The sequence below is a fragment of the Camelus bactrianus genome, chromosome 6 (genome assembly GCF_048773025.1).
Source record: "Camelus bactrianus isolate YW-2024 breed Bactrian camel chromosome 6, ASM4877302v1, whole genome shotgun sequence".
Taxonomy (NCBI): domain Eukaryota; kingdom Metazoa; phylum Chordata; class Mammalia; order Artiodactyla; family Camelidae; genus Camelus; species Camelus bactrianus.
Window position 1 is genome coordinate 71,740,871 of NC_133544.1, and position 23,533 is coordinate 71,764,403.

Genomic DNA, 23,533 nt, shown 5'->3' on the forward strand with positions numbered 1-23,533 from the left:
AAAGGAGGGCTTGGGCTTTGAGTGTTTTGAAGAAGTGAAGAGGAATGGCAGAGAGTATCTACCAAAGACAAGGAAGAGAATGAATGAGTAGTCAATGGTGGGGGGCCCAGTTGGAGACCAGGAATTTATACTGCTCCAAGCCCCATTTTGCAGCTTTCTCCAGATGTGCATGTGCATGAGATGTGCTAAAGGGATTGAACTAAATCACTGCTGTAGAACTTCTGTGATGATGGAAATGTTCTCTACCAGTGCTATCCAGCATGGTAGCCACTAGCCACTGTGGCTGTTGAGGACAGGCATACCTCAGAGATGTTGTGGGAACAGACTACCACAGTAAAGTGCGTATCATGGAAAAGCGAGTCACATGAAATTTTGGCTTCCCAGTGCATATAAAAGTTACATTTACACTATGCTGTAGTCTGTTAAGTGTGCAATAGCATTATATTTTTAAAAAGAATGTACATACCTTAATTTAAAAAGTATTTCTAAAAGGTGCTAAACATCATCTGAGCCTTCAGTGAGTCATAGTTGCAATGACCACAGATCACCATAACAAATATGATAATAACGAGGAAGTTTGAAATATTGCAAGAATTATCAAAATGTAACACAGAGACGGGAAGTGAGCAAATGCTGTTGAAAGAATGACACTGATAGACTTGCTTGACACAGGGTGGCCACAAACCTTCGATGTATTTTTTTTAAAGCAGCATCTGTGAAGTGCAGTAAAACAAAGCTCAACCAAATGAGATGTCCCTGTATTTAAAGGTGCCTACTGCAGTTGAGGACTGAATTTTTAATTTAATTTAATCCTGATTAAATTTAAGTAGCCACATGAATTGGACAGCACAGCTCTAGAGTTAGGGGTTTGCAGAGTTCATGTGGAGAAGACCTCAGTGGGCAATGGTGGGGGTTGGACAACTTTCCCATTAGCACCTTCAGCTCAGTTCCCAGTGGAGACAGATGTTGGACAATGAATGGGCTAGAAAGCAGGAGAAGATGGAGGGGCAAGAATTTCCTGTGTTAATCTTAAAGAAAAAAAAAATCATTGTCCAAATTTATTTTTAAGGCGAGAACGTCAGTATTCTGCATGTAGTAGTGAAGATTCCCCTGGCTCTTGTGAAATCCTGTATTTCTCTGTGGGTAGTCCTGATCAGCTCATGGTGCACAAAGGGAAATGTATTGGTGAGTAAACTAGCTAAACTCATTTAAATTATTCTAATGACAAAAGTTAATCATGAAGAAATGGGGTAGAATAGACACTGTATCATCTAGACCGGAGTAGTTCAAGGAAGCCTTTCATGCTGCTAGTCATTCTGACTCCTATTCCTGATGACCAGAAGTAGTCATTCGGGTTTCCTCTTTTGTAAGGTGGAAATTAAAACCTAGGCTCTTAGAAATATTGTTATCAGAAAGATGATTTAAAATTTGTCATCCTTAGAAATAGTCAAGTTATTCAAAACCTAAAGATTGAATCAATATTTTGCATCATGTACATCTATTGGTGATAAAATATGTGTAACAAAATGAGTTCTTAGCCTGTGATCTTTAATGGTCAAGGCTCATTTTCTCAATTTGCTCTCCATCTGCTTAAGTGTCTTCCTGCTTAGCATGCTGTACGTGACCTAGGAAAACCACTTTGTTTTCTATGTGTCATATTTAGCAGTTTAGCCATCTTTTTTAGCAGATGGTTATTAGAGTGAAGCTTGTTCAGCAATTTGTTATTTGAATTGTTTATGTTAAAATCAAGTTTTCAGTATCTACTTCTTTGCCCTAAATGTAAGTCATCTTTTATCAGCCATACAGATACAGCCACTAATTGGTGTAGGGATCACTTATATATGATGAATTTGACAGTTAAGTTTAATTTCCAATCCCATGAATATTCTTAACAGAGCCAGCAGGCAGCCAGATTATCTATATCAAGTTTGTTTTCTTTCGGTATCTTTTTCCGTTCCTCTTTGAGGAGATATAAATAAGCAGGGGAGTTGCCAGGGAGCAGACAGCTGGTGGCAGGAGAAGAAACCAAGTGTCTGAAGAGTCTGATCTGGACACTGGACCTTGGCTGACCGAGGCAGCCTGGACCATGGGAGTCTGCACATACACAGCCTGCCCTATTCAGATGCAGCAGCCGTTTGAGCAGGTTCAGGACCATGGCGGAGATGATTGGCTTTGTCCCTGAGACTGTCCTTGATTCTGAGGCATTTCAGACTCCTGAATTGGCAACCTAAAACTCACTACTTTTAATAATCTAGGGAAATCAGGAAGGCAAATTAATCCAACTGCTTATTACCTTACCTTGGTCTCCTAGTCTCATTGGTGCTCATTAGACAGAATCACCTTCATTAATACCCTCATTAGGAGACACATTTGCAATCTGTATGTTTTTTAATAAAGCCAAGTAAATTATTTATTTTGTTTTCTCACAACAGGTCTAGTTTTTAAAATATATCCTAATTTTCTATGAAATATTTTTATAAAAGATCAACTAATTAACATTTGCTTTTCAATTTAAAGCTGTTGGAACTGGAGAGAATCAAGAACTTCCCTATGGCAAAGAATAATAGAGGCTTCTGTATAGATGACCATCGTTAGCACATGGTAGAGTTATTGGTCAAAGACCTTTTGGTAACATACTTCCCTTCAGCCTTAGTGCAGTGGGTTCTTTTGTCCCTTTTATTATCCCCATCATGCAAAAGTGACAAGAGGAGGGTGACAATAATAAAATTATAATACAAAATAAAAACCTAACCAGCAGTTATGAAATTCCCACTTAATCCCAGTTAGGGAGATAAATGTTGCAAGACATTGTACTGTATAATGCACAAATTTAATTAGGCTTTATGGAAATAACATCACACTCCATCCCATAAACATTCAATATCATGTGTCTCCAGTGTGTACTGCATAGATCCCATATTCCACAGGTTGCTTCCTCTGCTTGACAAATTTTCAAACATCAGGATTTTTTTCCCTGTAGCTAAGAATGTCAGGAATAATTTATGACTAGCATGATAGATCATTTTAATTAAAATCTCTGTTAGCATTTCTATGAAGTAAAACTGAAGTGAGCTAGTTCAGCCACATTTCTCCAAAGTGTTTTTGCTAAAATCACTTTGTCTTAGGTATACAGGTTACTTCACTTTTCATTATGAAGATAATTACCATCATGGAGAACTGTTAATTAAATACTAAGAGAAAAGGACAGAATACTGTGCATCAGTGGTTCTCAACTAGGGCAGTTTTGTCCCCTGTGGGACATTAGGCAACATCTGAAGATATTTTTGATGATTAAGACTGGAATGGAGGTGCTACTAGCATTGAGTAGATAAAGGCCAGGGACACTGCTAAACACTTACAGTACACAAGACTACCTCCTTCAACAAAGGATTGTCTGGTCCCACATGTCAGTAGTCAAGGGTGAGGAACTGTTCTATGTACTATGATTTAATAAATTAGGCAAAAACAGGGTAAAGGGAGCTAGAAGAGAAATAAAACAAAATGGTAGCATTGTGGGTGATATTTTTCTCCATTTCTAATTTTTTGGTTTTTTTCTATTATAGTTATAATAAAAATTTAGATTTTTTTTGTAGGAAAATTTTTGGTATTACAGAAATTTAGCTCTCCTGGGTACAACGGAACCCATATGCCTATCACTAAATAAGCGTACCTCTCTCTCCCTCAAGCTTCAAATTTGAACTTTTATTTCTGATTCCTTTCCTTGAAGCCATTGGCCAGTTTGTGTTTACTGTGCATATTCAGATTTTGTATTTAGAAAATCATCGATGTATTCAAATCTCCAAGTTACTAAAATCTGTTTTTACTGTGCACACTAATCTACATTGATGGAGCAGTCTTGATAGAGAGTTCTTATTTCCAAATTCCTTCTACCATGTTAGTTAGTATTTAGCTATGTACACTGCTATACCAGTAGGCACAGTCATCAGAGGTGAACTGGTTATGAAAATAACATTGTGAATATTGACCAGTAGAAGAAAACATTGGTCTGATACTAAGATCTCAGTGTTGATTCCTGTCCTTTTATAAAATTTAATATTTTAGGGCTCAGAGTATATTGTTAAATCCTAAAAATTAGTTACAAAAGAGCATATAACATGAAATTACATTTTTCACGTTAGTACATGGTATCTATCCACTGTTGAATGAATGAACGTATATTCCCTCTTTTTTTATGCTCACAGAAACTTCACCAGTGAGATTTGATTGTATTTTCTTTCAATGTGCAGGCAGCGATGAGCAGCTTGGAAAATTAGTTTACAATGCTTTGGAAACAGCCACTGGCAGTTTCGTCTTGTTGTATGAGTGGGTCCTTCAGTGGCAGAAAAAAATGGGTCCATTCCTTACCAGTCAAGAAAAAGAGAAGATTGATAAGTGCAAAAAGCAGGTAGGCATCCAAGATGGTTCACTGAGCAAAAGGCCAAATTTCGAGGGTTAAGATGACCAAACAGAACAGCGCTGTGTCTGATTGGCTGGCGTATTTGACCCCGAATGCTGTGAGTTCTGCTTAACCAGAGGGCGTGTTGGAGAACCAGTGCCTTTCTTACCAGTTGTCTCAGCCCTGCTGCCTCTTTCACACCATGGTCAAAACTTGTGCAGCTGCTTCTCAGCCTCCTTTCTTAGCCCTTATCCCATTAATAGCTCTCTCTTGAAATGGGACTAAAGAGTACTCCATAATTGTGTTATTTGCAATCATTTGTATTTTCCCAGTCTTTCGAAATACTGCTTCACAACTGGAGTTTAGGGGACTGGAGAATTTTAAAGTTTATGTATAATACTGAGTTTAAGGAGAACATTTAAAATTGTATATTGCAGTGTTATGAAATAAAGAGATTATAAAGCGGTAGGTAAAACATTGTGTTTAGAAATGTGTGTGTATTTATGACAAAAAGAAAAATTGAAAGTAAATACACTGAAATCATAACAGTTTACTGTTTGTTTTTTCCAGTGGCCATATCGCAAAAGAAGTTACTTTTAAGAGCTATTCATCTTTTGAACTAGTAGGTTGACCATATGGTTTAGGGGAGGACTCAGTTCAGGGCATATTCCTTCTCCTCTCCTTTGAAAATATGTTTTTTATTAAATATTTCACTTTCGAAGTGAAACACTAGCTAATGCTGACCAACCCAGTATGACCTTATTGGTTTTTTCCATATCAGATTCAAGGGGCAGAAACGGAATTCAGCTCACTGGTAAAACTGAGCCACCCAAACGTAGTACGGTACTTTGCAATGAATCTCAAAGAGCAGGCTGATTCCATCGTGGTGGACATTTTAGTGGAGCACACTAATGGAGTCTCCCTCACAGCCCACCTGAGCCACTCGGGCCCCATCCCCGTGCAGCAGCTTCGCAGGTACGCAGCTCAGCTCCTATCTGGCCTCGATTATTTACACAGCAACTCCGTAGTGCACAAGGTCCTGAGTGCATCGAATGTCTTGCTGGACGCAGAGGGCACCGTCAAGATTACGGACTACAGCATTTCTAAGCGCCTAGCAGACATTTGCAAGGAGGACGTGTTTGAGCAAACCCGGGTTCGTTTTAGTGACAGTGCCCTGCCTTATAAAACGGGGAAGAAAGGGGATGTTTGGAGACTTGGCCTTCTGCTGCTCTCCCTCAGCCAAGGACAGGAATGTGAAGAATACCCGGTGACCATCCCTAGTGACTTACCAGCTGACTTTCAAGATTTTCTGAAGAAGTGAGTATCATTGAGATTCTCTGTAATTGCACTTTACTCCTGTGCTTTTTTTCACTTTCATATTCTTTTTCATTAAAAGTTATTGTGAGATATTGAATGAAGTTCCCTGTGCTTTACAGAAGAAATTTGTTTTTAAAATCTATTTTCATATACAGTAGTTAATATCTGCAAATTGTGCTTCAATATATTAAACATCTAAGTCATGTGTATAAGCTGTCCAGCCCCAGTTAACAAAAGAAAAAAACTCCCCGACAAGCATAGCAGCATTTCATTTGTAGTTATATTTTTACTTCTTGGTGAACATCCTTTGGAGAAAGGTTTTATTTCAAATCTGTGATGGGAAAAAGCCCAGACTCTGGAGCCAGACAGCTGGATTCATATCCCACCTTTACCCCTTACTGGCTGAGTGACTTATACTCCTTACCCTGGGTTTCCTCTGAAAAATGGGGATAACAGCAAAGATGCCTCTTGTTATATTAATGAGGTGACTTTCGGAAAGCACCTAAGGATGGGGACTGGTTGCTAGGGGAACCAACCATGTGATTTAGGGGTTTGGAAATTTCAGTCCCAGCCCTAACCTCCGTGGAAGTGAGAGGGGCTGGAGTTTGAGTCCATTACCAGCGGCCAATGATTTAATCAATTATGCCCATGTAGTGAAGCAAAAATCCAAAAGGACAGAGTTCACAGAGCTTTCAGGTTGGTGAACACAGCTGGAGGTTGTGGACGTACTGGGTGGGTGGCATGCAGGAAAGGGCAAGGAAGCTTCAAGCCTTTTCCCCCCACACCTTGCCCTATGCATCTCTTACATCTGGCTGTTCCTGGGTTATATCCTTTGTAATATACTGGTAATCTAGTTAAGTAAAATGTTCTGAGTTCTGTGAGCTGCTCTAGCAAATTAATTGAACCCAAGGCCAAGGTAGTTGGAATCTCCCATTTATAGAACCAATCTCCATTGGTCAGAAGCACAAGTGACAACCTGGACGTGCTGTTGTCTCACGTGGGGGTCAGGGGAGGGCAGTCTTATAAGACTAAACCCTTAACCTGTGGGATCTGATGCTATCTCCAGGTAGATAGTGTCAGAATTGAGTTGAACTGTGTGACACCCAAGTGGTGTTAGAGAATTGCTTGTTGATGTGGGGAGACACCCTCTCCCCACAGCAGAATTGGGTGCAGAACCTTTTATGTGATCAAATGAAAAAAACAAGTTGGAGAATAATATGTATAGGATGTCATCTAAAAAATCAATATTTACACAATAAACTACATTATTTGTTTGGGTGGTTGTCCAGCACTTTGTCATTACCAGAAATATTTAATATTTGTAAGAAGTTTTAATATTTGTAAGAAGGTGTTCATGATTTCCTGATGTAGCTAAAAATTAATTTTAAATTTAGGGGAAAATATCTTATACAAATGCATTTACTGCAATCTTGTTCTCTCAAGGTATGAAATTTGGAGTGTATTACTTTTTAGTTCTATGACATGAAAAAAATTAAATGTTACCCTTTATGATAGTTTCTATCACCACTTTATAGGTGTAGTCCACAATTTACAGTGATGGCTGATTCTTTTAAATATATTTTTATAATTAGGGTCAGGTTCTACCAAGCAGTGCTACTTGATGATTGTTATGAAAGCCAACCGACTTAGATAGTTAAAACAGTGGTTCGCAGACTTTCTCTTTGATTGAAACCACCTGGAGAGCCTGTTAAAGCACAGATTACTGCCCAGACCCCCAGAGTTGCTGGTTTGCTAGTACTAGGGTGGAGAAGAATTTGTATTTCTAGCAAATTCCCAGGTGATACCGATGCTGCTGGTTGGGGACCCCACTTTGAAAAACACTGGGTTAAAGGTATAGGTTTTTTTCATTCACTAAAAGATAAATTGTTTATTAGAACATTAAAAAGTAGTCTAATAAGCTTAAGGAATGAGAATGAAAAGAAAGTAGAAGATAGAACGTAGAACTTTGAAAGTCATTCTTAATTGTTACCAGCTTTGTACTATGTTGAACAGACTTCATCTAAAGTTTATCATATTGGGCCCCAACCCTGCATCAGCTATCTGATTTGCTTGTCTTTGGGGAAACTTTTATTTATGACTGATCCCCAGAAAGGCTCAGTTCAGCATGGCAAGTCACTGAGCTGTGAGTAGGAATGAAAAGTCAGCCTACTTGTGCTGTCTTATCCTTGACTTTTAAAATACTGTTCCATGAGGGTCAGTCTTCCTGCCTCTAGAGACTACTTTGCGTGTATGTGAGACCCCCCAACTTGTACCCAGCCTGGTGCTCAGCATATAAATCCTGCCGGAATGTTAATTAAGTTAAATTCACTTATGAGTGCATTTTAGTCCATAACTAACGTGAATTCTCTAATGTGTATCTTTTAAAAATAAACCCATCGTTAAAAGCTTTGGATTAGCTAGTTTAGCATTTATTTTGTGCACTGCTGAGATTCTGTTTTTTCCCCTCTCACTGAGGTGTGTCTGCTTGGATGACAAGGAAAGATGGAGTCCTCAGCAGTTGTTAAAACACAGCTTTATCAATCCTCAGCCAAAAACGCCTTTACTGGAACAAAGTCCTGAGGGTAAGTCTGTTACCATTCTTTTCTCATAGCCTATTTGACATAAATTATTTTGAGAGTACACATAAACCTAAGGCTGGACAGGACTGCAAGCATCATTTATTTTATCTATATGCTGAGCTATATATAAACCCATTCATTAAACACGTGCTGTGTGCATGGAACTGTGTTTGCTATCCTGGTTTTTCCTGTCTCTTCTGATGGAGTGTCTGGTGGTGTAGCCTTTCTTAGTGTTGAGTCACCTGTACTGCCGTGTAACTGGATGCCCCTGCTGTCACTCAAGTAGCAGGTGAAGGAACCTCAGTAGAGATTGTGATGATCAGTAAACCTGGGTTTGGCTTCTGGCTCTGTGGTTCAGTCATTTCTTTACTCCCAGTTACTCCGACCTGTAAACTTGGGCTAATTGTGTATTTCTACCTCCTTTAAGGAGGAAGAGGTGAGGAAAGTATTAAAGGGTCTGCCAGGTAAGAGGTACTTTTTCAAACTACTGGTTGGGGCCCCTTCCTCCAGCACTTGCATCCTTGTTGGATGTTGTAGCTCTTACTCTGTTTCTCAGTGGCCTCTTTTTGTTTTATCTCAGATTCTGGAGGACAAGATTACATGGAGACTGTTATTCCTAGCAACCAGCTACCCAGTGCTGCGTTCTTCAGTGAGACACAGAGACAGTTTTCCCGCTATTTCATCGAGTTTGAGGAGTTACAGCTTCTCGGCAAAGGAGCTTTTGGAGCTGTCATCAAGGTATGGTACAGAGTTGTCCCAAGTCCCTTTTAGAGCTCTTTCTCTGTTGTATTTCTGCAGACTTATGGACTTCAACTTTGAGAGTGGGGAGGGAAATGAATATGACCATTTGAAACTATGATTATCTTCCCCTTCATGCAGTTAAAGGCTTATTTAAAGTTAACACTGGACACATTAAGAATGCATCATTCCGCTTCCCTTGCTTGATGAAGTGCATTAACATGAACCCACATGATTACAACGGCACTTCAAGTGAAGTCAAGACCTCTACATGAGGAGCATTTTTGTGTGGTTTGGTTCAGAAAGAAAATGGTTCTCTTTTTCTCCCATTTTTTTGCTTTTAGAGTTGCTGTAGCTAAAAGGGGTACAGGGTTAGAACTGAGATGGAATTGAAACTGAGAAATGGCCCCAGATGGTCTTGATAGGTTTTATTTTCCAGCTCTTGCTGAGATGGGGAGGTAGCAATGCATTGTTAAGATGTGCTGCTGTTAGGTCTTCCCTTCTTCATTCCAAGCTATTTGGGTGACTTCTATTATCATCTGTTCCTTGAGAGGGAGATTTCAGCTGTTTTTGTATAATTTAAGTATTTGGTTTGAATTTAAGAGACCCAGATTACTATTATCAAATCCATATGAGATAGATGTCATCTTACAAAAGAAGGTAGTCCACCGTCAGGAAGGCACATGTTTGTGTAGGATTCTGAAGAGTATTAGTAGGAAGCATTACCTGTATTATTGTGGGAGGCCTTTTACACTGAAAAAGGAATTGTTAGTTTTTCTGTGGTAGTCAGGAACAGAAAGATAAACTTAAGCAAGTTTTCCAAAAGGAAGCCATAGTATCAAGGTAAGTTTTCAACTTTCTTCTTGAAAGTATAGACATGACAGTTAGGTGACTAAATAGATCTACTTTGGGCAAACAGATATCCTAATCAGATCATCACAGTTATCTTTAAGAGGAGTGGAGGACTGAAGTATATATTATCCCTTTAACTCTCTGTGATTTTGATCAACTCCTTTAATTTCTTTGTATTTTAGATTCTTGACTGCAAAACATGATCAAACTTCATTTCCTTACAAGTACTTTAAAATGACTAGTAAGCTCATATAACAAAAACATCTTAATAATTTAAATCCCTATATTTTTCCTGTGGTTTCTCCCTATGAGAACTCCACAGCCCTCACACCCATCTCTATTTTCAGGTTAAGGTAGGGCCATCTGCTCAGTGATGTGGTATTTCATTAGCAGTTGGACCCCTTACTGTGTATGCACCTCTGCATTTTAATAAATGAATTCCTAGGAGTTACAGTGTAGCAAGTCTCATATCCAAGTCAGTGACTCTATAGGATTACCAAACCAAACTTGGGTCAGCTTGCTCATGTGTCGTAAAGCCAATCTACTGACACCGGGTTGTGGTAAAGGGAAGTGCAGCATTTATAGCAAGTGCTAATAAGCAAAGAACACAGGCAGCTAATGCCCCAGAGACCCAAACTCCCAGGTAGATCTCAGGGAAGCCTTTTTAAAGGCAGGGTGAGGGAGAGAGTTGCAGGGTACATGATCAGCTCGTGCACAATGCTGATTCGTTGATGGTGAGGTAGCAGGGTGGTGTCACAAGGGTTAACGTCTGTCTTCAGGCTCCAGCCAGTCTGGGGACTGTGTACTCATGGTCATCATGCAGTTAGCTTCTTTCATCTGGTGGGGTTTTAGTTTTAGTATCTGTCAAACAACTCAGGAATGTGTATCAGACATTGTTACCTATGTCCTTCAGGAAGGAACTAAAGATTCTGTTACTGCCATATGGCTGATTCACTGTCTAAATTGTTACCAGTTCTTCTGGCCCAACTGCTATTTTTCTGTTACTACATATTCACATTCTTTCAATCTTTAATTATCAGGCCAGCCTTTTGTGACTCAGGGAGGCCTGGGAGACTAAAGCTTTTCTACAAACAAGAGGCAGGTGGAGGAGGGCAGGGAGGAGGGTCTGTCTAGGAAGTCCCTATAGGGTCCAGCTCAGTTACAGTGGTGTATGTGAGGTCTACTGAGGCATAATGTTGAAAGACAATGCCAGAACTTCTCACTGTCCTCCACTCTATTAATGTGGCATAAAACAACACAGGGATGTCATTTTGGGGAACACAATCCCTATTTCAGGCTGTGTGCCAGGAGGCTCACAAAACTTGTCTTTCAGTCCTGTGACAGTCTTATGAAATAGGTATTATCACATTTTCCAGGTGAGAGAACTGAGGCTCAGAGAGGTTATATCACTTGTATTTACATACATCCGTCAAGAGATGAAATCAGCATTCACACCTTCACTGTTTCACTCAAAAAACATGTTTCTTACCCCTATTTCTGTTCCAAAAATAGGTAATCTGAAACTCAATTATATAGTATTCCTTTCTCATTCCTAAAGGTAGTTTTTAGCATAGTAATTGAAACTTTGAGCCAAACAAGAGAATACTGCTCTATTTTCTCTTTTGTAACCAACTAGTTTCTCCCTCTGCCAATGACCAAGTTGTTGGTGTTCATCACCTCAGTTGACCTGCATGGTTGGGACTGAAATGTTCAGAAAATGAAATTTTATAAAAATTACTCCAGTTAGCCCAGTTTCATAGTGAAACTGCCCAGATTAAGGATGTTTCCATTTAGAATATGGAAATTTACCTGTGAAACCTTTTTTATATTTTTCATGTGTTTTTATTTTATTCTTAATTTTATTGTTCTAGTTTCCTTACGTAGTATCAACTTCAGTCTTAGTAATAAATGGGCAGAGATTGTGTTAATGCCAGTTGCTTTTATTTACTGAGCACCTTTCTCTGCAAGGCCTTCATAAGGTGCTTTACTCACATCAGTTCGTTTAATCCTCAGTCACTTTTGAGATAGGGAAAGTGGTATAAGTGCCATTTTATAGATTAAAAAATTGAGTTTCAAGGAAATTAAGTCATTTGCCCAAGTTCACACAACTTTATAAGTTGAGAATTAGAAGTTGCATGCAGGTCTGTTAAAAATGTTGGAGTTTATTTTGTGTTCAGTGACTAAGTGTAAAAGAAAAATACTGGAGGAAAACGAAAATCGTCATCTGAACCTTTACACTGAGTTGAGAAAATAATTTTTTTAAAACAAGGTTAAATAAGTGAGAATGTTTACTCGGAAATTTAGATAGCAGATGTGATATTGGAAAAGCAGGGATGTAATTGTCAATAAAATGAATGATTAAAATAGGATTGTGTTTTTCCCAGTCTCTTAGCAAGCCAAGTACATCTCCTTTGGGGCGAGATGTTTTCTAAGTTTCTGGCAGTCAAGACTTCCCTTCAGCTTAAAAGAGTTTCAAGCATGTGGTCATCGACTAGCTGTGGGTTCTGTAGTTTAGGAGTGGATGGGGCTGACGCGGTATGAATGCCAGTCTGTGCGGGGTTCGGAATAGCTCACCACCGGCCCCTTCCCCACTTTCCTCTCCCCTTCCCGCCTTTCCTCTCCCCTTCCCGCGCGCCAGGTACAGAACAAGCTGGATGGCTGCTGCTACGCTGTGAAGCGCATCCCCATCAACCCGGCCAGCAGGCATTTCCGCAGGATCAAGGGCGAGGTGACGCTGCTGTCCCGCCTGCACCACGAGAACATCGTGCGCTACTACAACGCCTGGATCGAGAGGCACGAGCGGCCGGTCGGCCCTGCGATGCCGCCCCCAGACGCGGGGCCCCAGGCCCGGGACGGGCGAGCCTTGCCCCGGCCGCCGAAGGGCGACAGCGACACGGACGGCCCGGGCAGCGTGGAGGCGGCCGCGCCGCCGCCCATCCTCAGCAGCTCGGTGGAGTGGAGCACGTCCGGCGAGCGCTCCGCCAGCGCCCGCTTCCCCGCCACCGGCCCCGGCTCCAGCAGCGACGAGGAGGACGACGAGGAGCACGATGGCGTCTTCTCGCAGTCCTTCCTGTAAGAGCCACCCGCCAAGCCCACGCCGGGAAAGAGCGCTCCTTCAGAAAGCCAGGCCTGTGGGCCGTGCTGAAATACGTGTGTATGAGAGGGTCACCAAATTCATTCCAAAGGTTTTTCCCCCAACTGTCTTCCAGAGATCAAAATCCAAGCCCTGGGGAAAGGAAAAATAGAAATTTCTTCCAGTCTCTTGTCCTAATACATTTAATAAGGTTTTTAAAAGAGCATTCTCTGTAGATAAGGTCTTCCAACTCTATGGAATATATAAAACAATTTGGAGTCTTGACACAGGGCCTACTGCAGTTCTAAAAATAGTTAACAAACCAATAATTATGATCCTAAAATGAAGTTTAATTCATTTCAGAATCCACCCTGGTCATTTACTTTCATGTTTTTATTTCCTTATATTCAATTGGATACAGTTTATCGTAACTCTTAGCTATTGAATTATAACACGAAATTTGGTTTCTTTAGCCTTTCTCTATTTCTCTTTTTAAGACCTGCTTCAGATTCTGACAGCGATATCATCTTTGACAATGAAGATGAGAACAGTAAAAGTCAGAATCAGGTAAATACTTAAATAGAAATTACACCTTTTTTTTAAATCATGGAGTAGGTACGTAGGCAAATGTTTGATGTTTCAAACCTCAGGTAAAATAGTAAAGCCTTAATCTGATATGCAGATATAGAAACTGTCCATTTTAACATGTAATTATTTAAAATATGCCTCTCATATGTTTATTTATAGGACTAAATTTATCCACATAATGAGACATGTCTGCTTTGAGAAGAGAGGAGTAAATTGGCATGCTGGGTTTTTTGTTTTGGTTTGGTTTGGTTTTAGTGAAAACCATTTCCTAGAGGATTTGGGGAAACATTGTGTGGTTGGGGATGAGGGTTGAATGCAAATTAATTGAGTAACTAAACAGCCTAATTGTGGAGTTATGTAGTCTATCTCACATCAGTTAATCTTGATTACTTATTCTTGTAAACCATCCTCTAGAGTGGGTCATGATCCTGTAACAGGTTATGAAATCAGTTTCAGGGGTCACAACCAGCTTTATTTTATTTTAAATGCTGTAGAGAGGAGTTTAGAATACCCAAATGCATCACCCTAGTAAAGATAAACTCTGTAGAACTTGTCTCTTATGAGTGTGTGTATTGGGTGTGATATAAAGTATAACATGATCTGAAAAATTTGAAAAACACTGCTCTAGGCCTTGGACCCCACACAATTCTGTATCTTCCTCCACCCAGGTCAGCAGAGCACCTCAGTGCTGATGCATGGAGTTCAGGGTGAAGCTTTGTAACTTCCAGGGCTGTCAGTTGTTGCTATAGAGCAACCTTCTGCAACTGGGGGTTGGATGCAGTGACTTTTTACCAGGAAGAAAATATAATTACAGTTATAAGGGTGCATTCACAGTAGATAAAGAAAAATCTACATGTAGACTCTATTAGATAAGCAATTAAGTTGATTTGAATGAGGTTTGAATGTGTTAGCCAGCATTTTAGAAGTACTTCCCTTTTCTATTAAAATCACCTTAAACCCCTGAGGAAGTTTAAGGGATAATAGCATAAGTAATTAAAATACTGCTTTGGTTTTATGCATTTAATTATTATAGCAGCACCAAATTTATAGTTCTGGTTTTGCTCAGTTAAGGGAGATATCCCATGGGCTAATTCTAATTGATGGGTAGATGCTTCTAAGAGATTAACAAGTTTCTACAGACAATCCTCAGTAATAAATAAATGATTCAAGAGTAGAACCTGATTGTTTCCAGAGCAGGTTTTTTTTTTTTCTTCAGTAAAGAAAAAAATGTGGAAAAAAAATGCAAATCAGAAACAGTCACATGCAACCTAATGCTTTTTCCATACTTAGGGAAGGAGGGAGTATTTATATATATATATCTATTAGAAAAAGAAAGAATTTTTTTAAAAAAAGGAATAAGTGTTAGAAAGAAAACTACCTGTAGGGGACAAACAGACTAACCATGTAGAAAAGTCATCTAAAGGATAGGTCACCCTGTGGTTCTTCAGTGCTGTAGCCCAGAGAGCAGTGTGCCCTTTGGTGAATATGATCACATTTAAATTGCTTTAGCAAAAGGTGAATTCCTCACCTTCTGTTTCCAAAGTAAGCCTATCATCAAAGGAACGCATTCCAGTAAAACTGAATACATTCTACCCTTCTTATCCATAGAAAGACATCAGTGGTAAGAAGGAATTGACTTGACTTAGTCTCTCTGTGGATTGTGCACCTTTTAATACCCATTTGTTTTATTTTCCCCATCACTGTTCTGTACAGTAGCAGACCTGTAAACTATACATTAGATTCTGATATTAGCAAAATTGCCTTTTAAATGCTGTAAGCATCTAAAGGACAGTGGTTGTGTTTGCTCACTGACTGGCCATGTATGTGGTAGGGGTGGGCACGGGTGATGATCTTGTTTCATTTCAGTCCCATTTTGAGTTCTCATGTGTTCCTCTTGGATTAGGATGAAGGCTGCAATGGAAAGAGCAGTTGCCGTGAAAGTGAGCCACCGGCGACCACTGAGGCTGTGCACTACCTCTACATCCAGGTAAGGCCCTGGCTCGCAGCTCAGTGACACAGCAACTCCCAGCAGTTGCTAGTGGGTATGTTTTGGGAGATGAGAGCAAGAGAGTGGGCAGAAGAGGGCTCAGCAGCACTGCCAGAGAGGACTGCAGCATGGTGGCCCTTACCCCCGGCCTTGAACTTGTGCTCTCCTGTTGGGTAGCAGGAGATGGCATTGGGCTCTGGACTCACACTTAGGCTAAGTTCACATCTGGGACCCACTGGTCACAGCTGTGTGAACTCCAGCAAGGTTCTTCAGCTTTCTGGGCCACAGGTTCCCCACCTGTAAATTAAACAATAACAGCTGTCTCAGTGACTTGTGAAGAATAAATGAAACAATGTGTGTGAAGTAATTAGAACCATACCTGAGTTCCATGCAAGCTAGACTCTGCATGTACAGAAACTCCACTTTAATAAGTTAAATCTGGACAAGTAAGGTACCATGTGTGTACATCCTCATGTGTATGGAAGAAAACCCACCTGGCTTTAGGAAAGTGGTTTGGAACCCCTGAGGGAAGGAGCCACAGGCAAACTAGTTCCAAAGTGGCATCATTCAAGGGAAGCCTGTAAGCTTGGGCCTGCTCAGACTCCCAAGGGGCACATTCTGGTCAGTGGTGAGCTCTGCTAGCAGAGGGACAGCCACAAGCCAAAGAGAAAACTTACCTCTGGCCCAAGTGAACAGGGCCATGGGATGGTACTAGCACTTTCAATCATATCTGAAAGGAGGCAGATCTTTAAATGTGAGATACAGTGCTACGCCCAAGAAAGAACCATCAGACAAGTGCAGTGTTTCAAAAGAGGCTAATCAGGTTGGTTGCCTGCCTGGGGTTGGAGCTGGTTTTAGGTTTTCTCTAATACAAACCCCTCACACACATGATAAAGCATTTGTCCCCCAAACCACTAACTGTTGAGTATCTACTAAGTGCCATTAGTCCCTAAACAATTCTAGTGAGACAGGAGCACTTAGGGGAGGTGTGTGAGATGTGGTAGGATCGTAACGTGGGGGTCAGGCTCTCTCAAGACCTGGAGGATGAGTCAGAATTTGTAGATAGCTATTCTGAGCATGAGAGGATATTCCTCTCATGTAAGATGATGTGTTCTTGCTCTCTCTTAAAATAATGCTTCTTCACAAGACATCTCAACTCTGGCACTGGTTTGAAACCTATAGGCTAGTTTCATAAATCAAATGTTGCATGTTGATTTAAGATTTTAATGATGCTGTTTATTTTCTGATATATTAATACACTTAAGAAGGGGTGGGAGAGAGCCCTTTCTTAAATGTTTTGATGTTTACAATGTTTTGCTGTACATGTGAAGGTCATTGACATTAATTTAATGTACAAATGAGAAAGGCTAATGACATCATTGGATTATTAATTAGCCATTCTTGGAAATTTGGGTTTGGAAACAATTTTGTAAAACAGTAAATAAAATTTTACTTAATTCTCAGTTTTTTCATATTATGTGTGACAAGGATTTTAAGATCTTATTTTTTAAATGAGCAATAATATGAAAAATAAAAAGTTTTGTTGGGGTGCTAAGATTATGCATATTCCCTTAATTTTTTTTTAATGGGGAGAGGTAATTTTAGGTTTGTTTGTTTATTTATTTATTTATTTACTTAAACAGAGGTACTGGGAATTGAACCCAGGACCTCGTACATACTAGACATGCACTCTACCACTGAGCTATACCCTCCCCTAGCTATACCCTTCCTCCCAATTTTTTAATAATGTTGATTTATTTTTTTAATTAAAAAAAATCAAGCCTTTCCCATAAGTATTTAAAATCCTTGGTACATGTTTTAAAATAGAGGGTTACATTAATTGCAATTGTCCTCCTTAACTGAAAGTCTGTGTAATCCAATCCTGTCTGGTTTGTTCTTGTCCTTAGATGGAGTATTGTGAAAAGAGCACTTTACGTGACACCATTGACCAGGGGCTGTATCAGGACACCATCAGGCTCTGGAGGCTTTTCCGAGAGATTCTAGATGGCTTGGCTTATATCCATGAGAAAGTAATCTGTACAGCATTTTATGCCTGAAAACTTAAGTTTATGTAAAACTTATGACAAAAAAATCAAATATGAGATTTGAGAAAAACAAATAGGAGGGAAATAATGGGTATGTTGAAATAGTCTATTTTTGTAGGAAATAGAACAACATATCAAAAGACAAGAAAATAGTTATATATAGCATCAAAGTTCAAAGAAAACACTGAAGGGTAAGACGGGTCAGCAAACTATGGCCCACGGGTCAAATCCACCTCTCTGCTTTTGTACAGCCTGTGAGCTAAGAGTGGCTTTTACATTTTTGAATGATTGTACAAAATCAGAAGGATAGTATTTTATGATACCTAAAAATTCTGTTAAATTCAAACTTGTGTCCGTGCATATGGTTGTGCTGGAACGGGGCCGTGCGCGTTTATGTGTTGCCCATGGCTGCTTCTGTGCTTCCCTGGTGGAGCTGAGTAGTTGTGACAGAGACTGTGTGGCCCATAAAGCCTAAAAGGTTTACTGTCTGGCCCTTTACAGAGAAAGCGTGCCAACCTCTGGGTTAGGTGGAAATAACTGAACATATATGGAATGTGAAGATGTCCTTGAGGAGTGGTTTAGATAAAGTGAGAGTAAGATGAATACATGCCAGGTTATTTGATTCTAACTGACTTAGTGCTGCCCCTGCTAAGAACATGGAAAAAACAGAAAGTCATATAACAAGGGTAGTGGTGAGACTGAGTAATGGAGCTTGCCATGTGTATAAAAGCTCGAAATTACAGTGTAAGTGCCCATGGACCTAACTTCAGGGTGAAACACTGCTTACATTTGAAAAATGGGATTGTCTAATGCATTAGACAGTATAAATATGTTTTTTCCTTTGCCTCAATTTTCTTTAACCTTAAAATGTTTATACTGTACCATATTTACACTAAAAAGCTTAGGACTATAAGTTATAAATGTCTAGTTTACAAATTATTTGGTTGAAGCAGAATTTACAATGTTGGACATAAAAATGAGCTCTAATGAAGGCCATTAGAATTCTATTACTGTGCTGTCATCCTGGGGTACTAGCACCGTGCTCTGTGGGCTCTCTTCCTTGCCATCTAATCTGCTAAGTACTGCTTACCATTTGCTGGGTGTGTAACACTGTGCCTGCCACACCTAGAAATACAGAAAGGCACAAGTGTCTGACAAATCCCATACTCGAGATGGACTTCCCTTTTTTTCCCCAGGAGCCAAAATTTGCCATCATAGTAACAGATCACACCATAAAGTGTTCTTATTACATTTAGTGATTTCCTATATTGCAGTACCTGAAACAATAAGCATTGTGAGGATGCCATTAAGAAGGAGAGAAAGCAGTGTTCACATAACAAGTAACTAGTGAGCACTTACCAGGTGCGCTGGGAATGCAAAGTTGAGTTATTAGAATTACTCTGGAAGTATTCATGAATAAGTTGGCACTTGTGAATGTTGGTGCAGTTCAAATGAGCGGAGAAAAGCCTGGGCAGGGCAAACAGCATAAAAAAGAACAGAGGAAGGAATGAAAATGCTGTGTGTCTCCCTGACCAGAGCAGGGGTTTTGTGATACAGCAGAGAGAATGACCATTGTGAACCTGGTAGAGGGGGCTCTTGGATGCCAAGATTAGGATTGGACCTGATCAGAACCACCAGCAGGTAGACTGGGAGATGGTGGTGAGGTCAGTGGCCGGATAGTCAGGAGACATTGCAGAGGCCAGCCTGGACTAGCATGGTCTGCTGGAGAAGACCTCATCTGATCTTCTTCACGAGGTTGGCCTTTTACATTAGGAAATAGGTATGATATAAACTCTACTTGGGAAGCAGTTGTTGATTTCTTTACTCTCTTCCATCAGGGAATGATTCACCGGGATTTGAAGCCTGTCAACATTTTTTTGGATTCTGATGACCATGTGAAAATAGGTGATTTTGGTTTGGCGACAGACCATCTAGCCTTTGCTGTGAGTATTTTTTAAATTTGAGCATCCTGAAAGTGGACTTGTGTGCCTTAATTATCCCTAACACTCTCATGACTGTGAGTTCACTGAACTCTGCGTAATCCCCAGGAAAATATCCAAGTCTGAAGGGGCAGCTGCAAATGATCTTACAGGCTTTAAAGTTGTGAATACTGTGAGTGCGTTCCACTTGAGGGATATAAAATTATTAGTTTGTGGATGACATTTAGGTCAAAGGTATATCACGCTTTATGAAACAATTTGGTATTTTTGTGTACCAAGCCAGGCACTGGGCTAGATGCTTTATACTTGAGGGGCTTTTAGTTAGCTTAAGAAAAGAAGGCTAAAACCATAAAACATCAGGAGAATGAATTTGAGGCAACATAAGTCAGAAAATGTTAATGTTCTTCACAACACTGTGGAATAGTTGTTTAATATGAAAAGCTAAAATAATGTGAAGTGAGAGAAATAGTGATATAAAAGACAGGAGAGATTTACATATGGTTATGAGGGTTAAGAAAGGTTGTATAAAGAAAACAGCATTTCAGATGGGCCTTAAAGGATGGATGGGAGTCAAGTAGGGTGAGATTGAGGGCATGGCATCATAACACCAAAGTAGGGGATCCCAGAGAGAATAGCATAAGCAAAGGCCCTGGGGTAAGCAGACATGATTGTTGACCATCAGCATGTTGTCTGGTTGGTTGACACCATGAGGTGTTGGGGATCAGTGAGAGAAGATACTTGAAGGCTGGGGATTCTTGGCTGTGGCAGACCTTGAGAGTCAGGGGAAGAGTTTTACTTAACGTCATAAGCCAGAGATTAGGCACCATAATCTGGGGTAAATGCGGTTAATTCTAAGGGTAGTCAGAGAAAGAAATTAGGATTTGGATTAATGGTGAAAAAAAAGAATAAGGGCTAAATTAGAAGGTCAGGTTAGGAGAAGCATAGAGGGGGGAAATAGAAGGGGGACAGTAGAATGTGGTCCTGAGCAGAACAGTGGGGAATTTTAAGAGATCAAGGAAGGGTCAGATGATGGAAATCTTGGGATCCCCAAACTAACAAATTTAACTTGGTGTCTGTATAGGGATACAGGTGAGAACACAGGCCCCAGAAGCCCACTGACCTGGGCTAAAATCCTTGGGCAAGTTAGTTAACCTCTCAGTGTATTTATCTATAAAAACTGCCTAGATAAACAAGTTTCTTCTGTACAGCCCAGGAACTATATTCAGTATCCTATAGTAGTAAAAAGAATATGAAAATAAATATATGTATGGATGACTAAAACATCATAATGTACACCAGAAATTGACACACCACTGTAAACTGACTAAACTGACTGTACTTCAATAAACTAAAAAAATAAATAAACAAGATGTGCCTAATGTAACTACCAACTTCAGGGTTTTCACCAGGATGAAATAAGAGTACAGGTGAAGCCCTAGAACAGCGCCTGGCTCTAAGAATGTTCGAGCTGTTGTTATTGATGGCAGGTGCTTGTAATGCAAATCTGTGGAGTGGTGTCGGAAAAACAGTAATTTAGGGTAATATGTGAGACGGCACTGTCACAGGTGTAGCGGAGGAAGTGAGGCTACCTAAGAGGTGTTAGCAGTGACGGTGGAATAGAGTTTGTGACCAGCCTCTGGGGAAGGAGTAAAAATTGACTCAGATAAAATAGTAACAGTGGGAAAGCCAGAAAGTGAGTTTGTTGCTGTTGTACCCTTACTCTTCCTAGTAAGTAGATTCTGTTTTGGCCTTTGCAGTATGAAAATAGATTAGTTTCTGTAAGTTTTCGGGGTTTCTTCCATGGAGTTTAACAGTGAATTGACCCTTCCCCTTGATCTTGTTGGGTTTCCAGTGAGCCCTGCACTAGTGGGCTAATGAAATGAAAAAAATTTTAAACTCAAAAAAGCACTATTATAATTATTCTGGTTTCTGTGTAATATTTTTCAGTCAGGCTTCATTTAGAAATGATAATCCATTCCTGTGGAATAACGTAACATTTTAATTTGGTATTTGGCTTACCTGTATTTTCAGGCTGATGGCAAACAAGATGATACATCAGACCACTTGATTAAATCAGACCCTTCAGGTAAATCCAGAAGACTGTATATTTAATTGGTATGTTAAAAAGCAGTCCACAAAATATATTCTTTTCTCTGTTAAATTTTTTTTCTAACATACAAGAAGCTGTAATGTATACAGCATGAGGAGTTTAGAGGTACATATGCACCTCAGGAAGCATCATCACGATCTATGCCATGAACGTATCTGTCACCTCTGGAAGTGTCTTCCTCCCTCTTATTTATTATTATTACTAATTTTGTGATAAGAACACTTAACATAAGACCTAACCTCTTAAGAAAATTTTAAATATATGGTACAGTATAAAACTTCTCAATCTGAAACCTGTTTTTCACTTGTAAAGATTTTATCCTAAAGCAAATTATAATTATTCATTAAATTAGCAAAATTATGCAATTGCTTTAATTTTTCTTTTCCCTTTCCACTATATTAACTGTTCTTCAGAACTCTTAAGAAGTCAGAGCTTCAATTAGAATAATTTGCTCCTGTGGGTGGACGATTATACTATGACCCCAGGTGGTGATGAGAGGTTACCTCATGACCTTGGCCATCTGGGGTCTTCTTGCCTGGCACTGCCCTGTTACAGCAGCAGAGCAATCCTGTGTGGAACAGAATGTGTGACCATCCACGATTTAGGGTTCACAGCATGGTGAAATGCATGCTGTTTCTTCCTGTGAATAGTGTGAACAGTGAACAGATCGTGCCTCACTCTTAAGAAACCTTTTTTTTTTTTTGATACAAATTTGCCTTATCTCTAAGTCCTATTATTGGAAAGCCTTTCCTCTGCCTTCTTCCATGCAGGTCATTTGACTGGGATGGTTGGCACTGCTTTATATGTAAGCCCAGAGGTCCAAGGAAGCACCAAATCTGCATACAACCAGGTAAAGGGGAAGCTTTTGGGAAAAGGAAAGGTCTCAAGAGAGAGATAATAGTGAGAATATCAAGATCATAGCATTTGGGGTTTAGTTATCAACTGAAATAGTCAGGAACATTTATTCATTCGCTACATATCCACATGTATATTGACTACTCCGCATAGGACATTTGGTGCCCAAGGACAGTGAATGAAGCTGGGATCGTTGCTGCCAAGGAGCTTACAGTCCCTCCATCCACTTAAAGGAGATTTGAACTAACTGGTCCTGGACTAGGCCCCAGGAATGTAGGGAACAAGGCAGTCGACTGATAAAATCTCATTGCAGCCCTCGGGGAGCTTATCCACTGGTGGATGAAATGGGCAATAAACAAGTGAAAAAAAAAAATTTAATCGCAAACTGACAAGAACTAAGAAGAAAAGAGATGGAGTCCAGTGACCAGAGAACAGTAAGGGACATCATCTTTAGGTAGACTGACCAGAGAAAGCCTCCCCAAGAGGATGGCTTCAGGATCAAGGAGGGAAGGGGGGACAAGCCTTGCAAAGTTGGAGGCTAGAGCTTGCCTGGGAGAGAAAGGGGTAAGCAGAAGAAACAGCACACATGAGGAGAAGGCTCAGGGTGAGAGCTAGCATGGCGCGCTTAGGACAGGCGAAAAGAGGGTCCCTGTGGCCACGGCATGGTGAGCTGTGGGGAGGGAGGCGTGAAGCTGGAAGGAAGGTGGGGTCAGATGATATAGGGCCAAGTGAGCCAGGTAAGGAGTGTGCACAGGCATCCACCAAAGGATCTCGAGTGAGAGTCCACCCTAGCTGCTGCTCTAGGCTTTGCAGAGGTCCTGGCGGAGCAGCTGATAGATGGAACCAGAGGGGTAGCAGTAGAGACAGGGAGAAGTGTGCAGATATAAGATACGTGTTGGAGGGGAATTGACAGGTTTTCCTAATGGAGGTGATATCAGGTGAGGGAAAGGAAGGAAACCAGGACATTGCTCAGGTTTCTGCCTGGAACAGCTCGGGGAAGGGTTGTAGACTGAGCTGAAGAAACCTGAGGAGAGACAGGGGAGATGGAGGAGA

At 40.3% G+C, this 23,533-nt stretch overlaps 1 protein-coding gene and 1 long non-coding RNA gene across 9 annotated transcripts in view; one reads left to right on the forward strand and one right to left on the reverse strand.

Annotated features, from left to right (window-relative positions):
• The window catches only part of EIF2AK4 (eukaryotic translation initiation factor 2 alpha kinase 4), a 79,932-nt gene that overhangs the window by 21,618 nt on the left and 34,781 nt on the right, over positions 1 to 23,533 (forward strand). For all 8 annotated transcript variants that reach the window (XR_012507622.1, XR_012507623.1, XM_074365893.1 and 5 more), the window contains 12 exons: positions 1,070 to 1,185; positions 4,248 to 4,405; positions 5,178 to 5,713; positions 8,189 to 8,295; positions 8,873 to 9,030; positions 12,521 to 12,954; positions 13,453 to 13,522; positions 15,447 to 15,530; positions 17,438 to 17,560; positions 19,414 to 19,518; positions 21,547 to 21,601; positions 22,396 to 22,475. Coding sequence is in view for 6 of the 8 variants with exons in the window: in XM_074365893.1 (XP_074221994.1) it covers positions 1,070 to 1,185; positions 4,248 to 4,405; positions 5,178 to 5,713; positions 8,189 to 8,295; positions 8,873 to 9,030; positions 12,521 to 12,954; positions 13,453 to 13,522; positions 15,447 to 15,530; positions 17,438 to 17,560; positions 19,414 to 19,518; positions 21,547 to 21,601; positions 22,396 to 22,475 (2,026 nt within the window). In the remaining 2 variants the exon portion in view is untranslated. The remainder of the gene's footprint in view (positions 1 to 1,069; positions 1,186 to 4,247; positions 4,406 to 5,177; positions 5,714 to 8,188; positions 8,296 to 8,872; positions 9,031 to 12,520; positions 12,955 to 13,452; positions 13,523 to 15,446; positions 15,531 to 17,437; positions 17,561 to 19,413; positions 19,519 to 21,546; positions 21,602 to 22,395; positions 22,476 to 23,533) is intronic.
• LOC123619713 (uncharacterized) overlaps positions 12,971 to 23,533 on the reverse strand; it is a 38,696-nt gene continuing 28,133 nt past the window's right edge. The window contains exons 2-4 of the long non-coding RNA XR_012507624.1: positions 18,935 to 19,042; positions 15,673 to 15,827; positions 12,971 to 13,108 (exon numbers count right to left, since the gene is read on the reverse strand). This is a non-coding gene — a long non-coding RNA (uncharacterized LOC123619713). The remainder of the gene's footprint in view (positions 13,109 to 15,672; positions 15,828 to 18,934; positions 19,043 to 23,533) is intronic.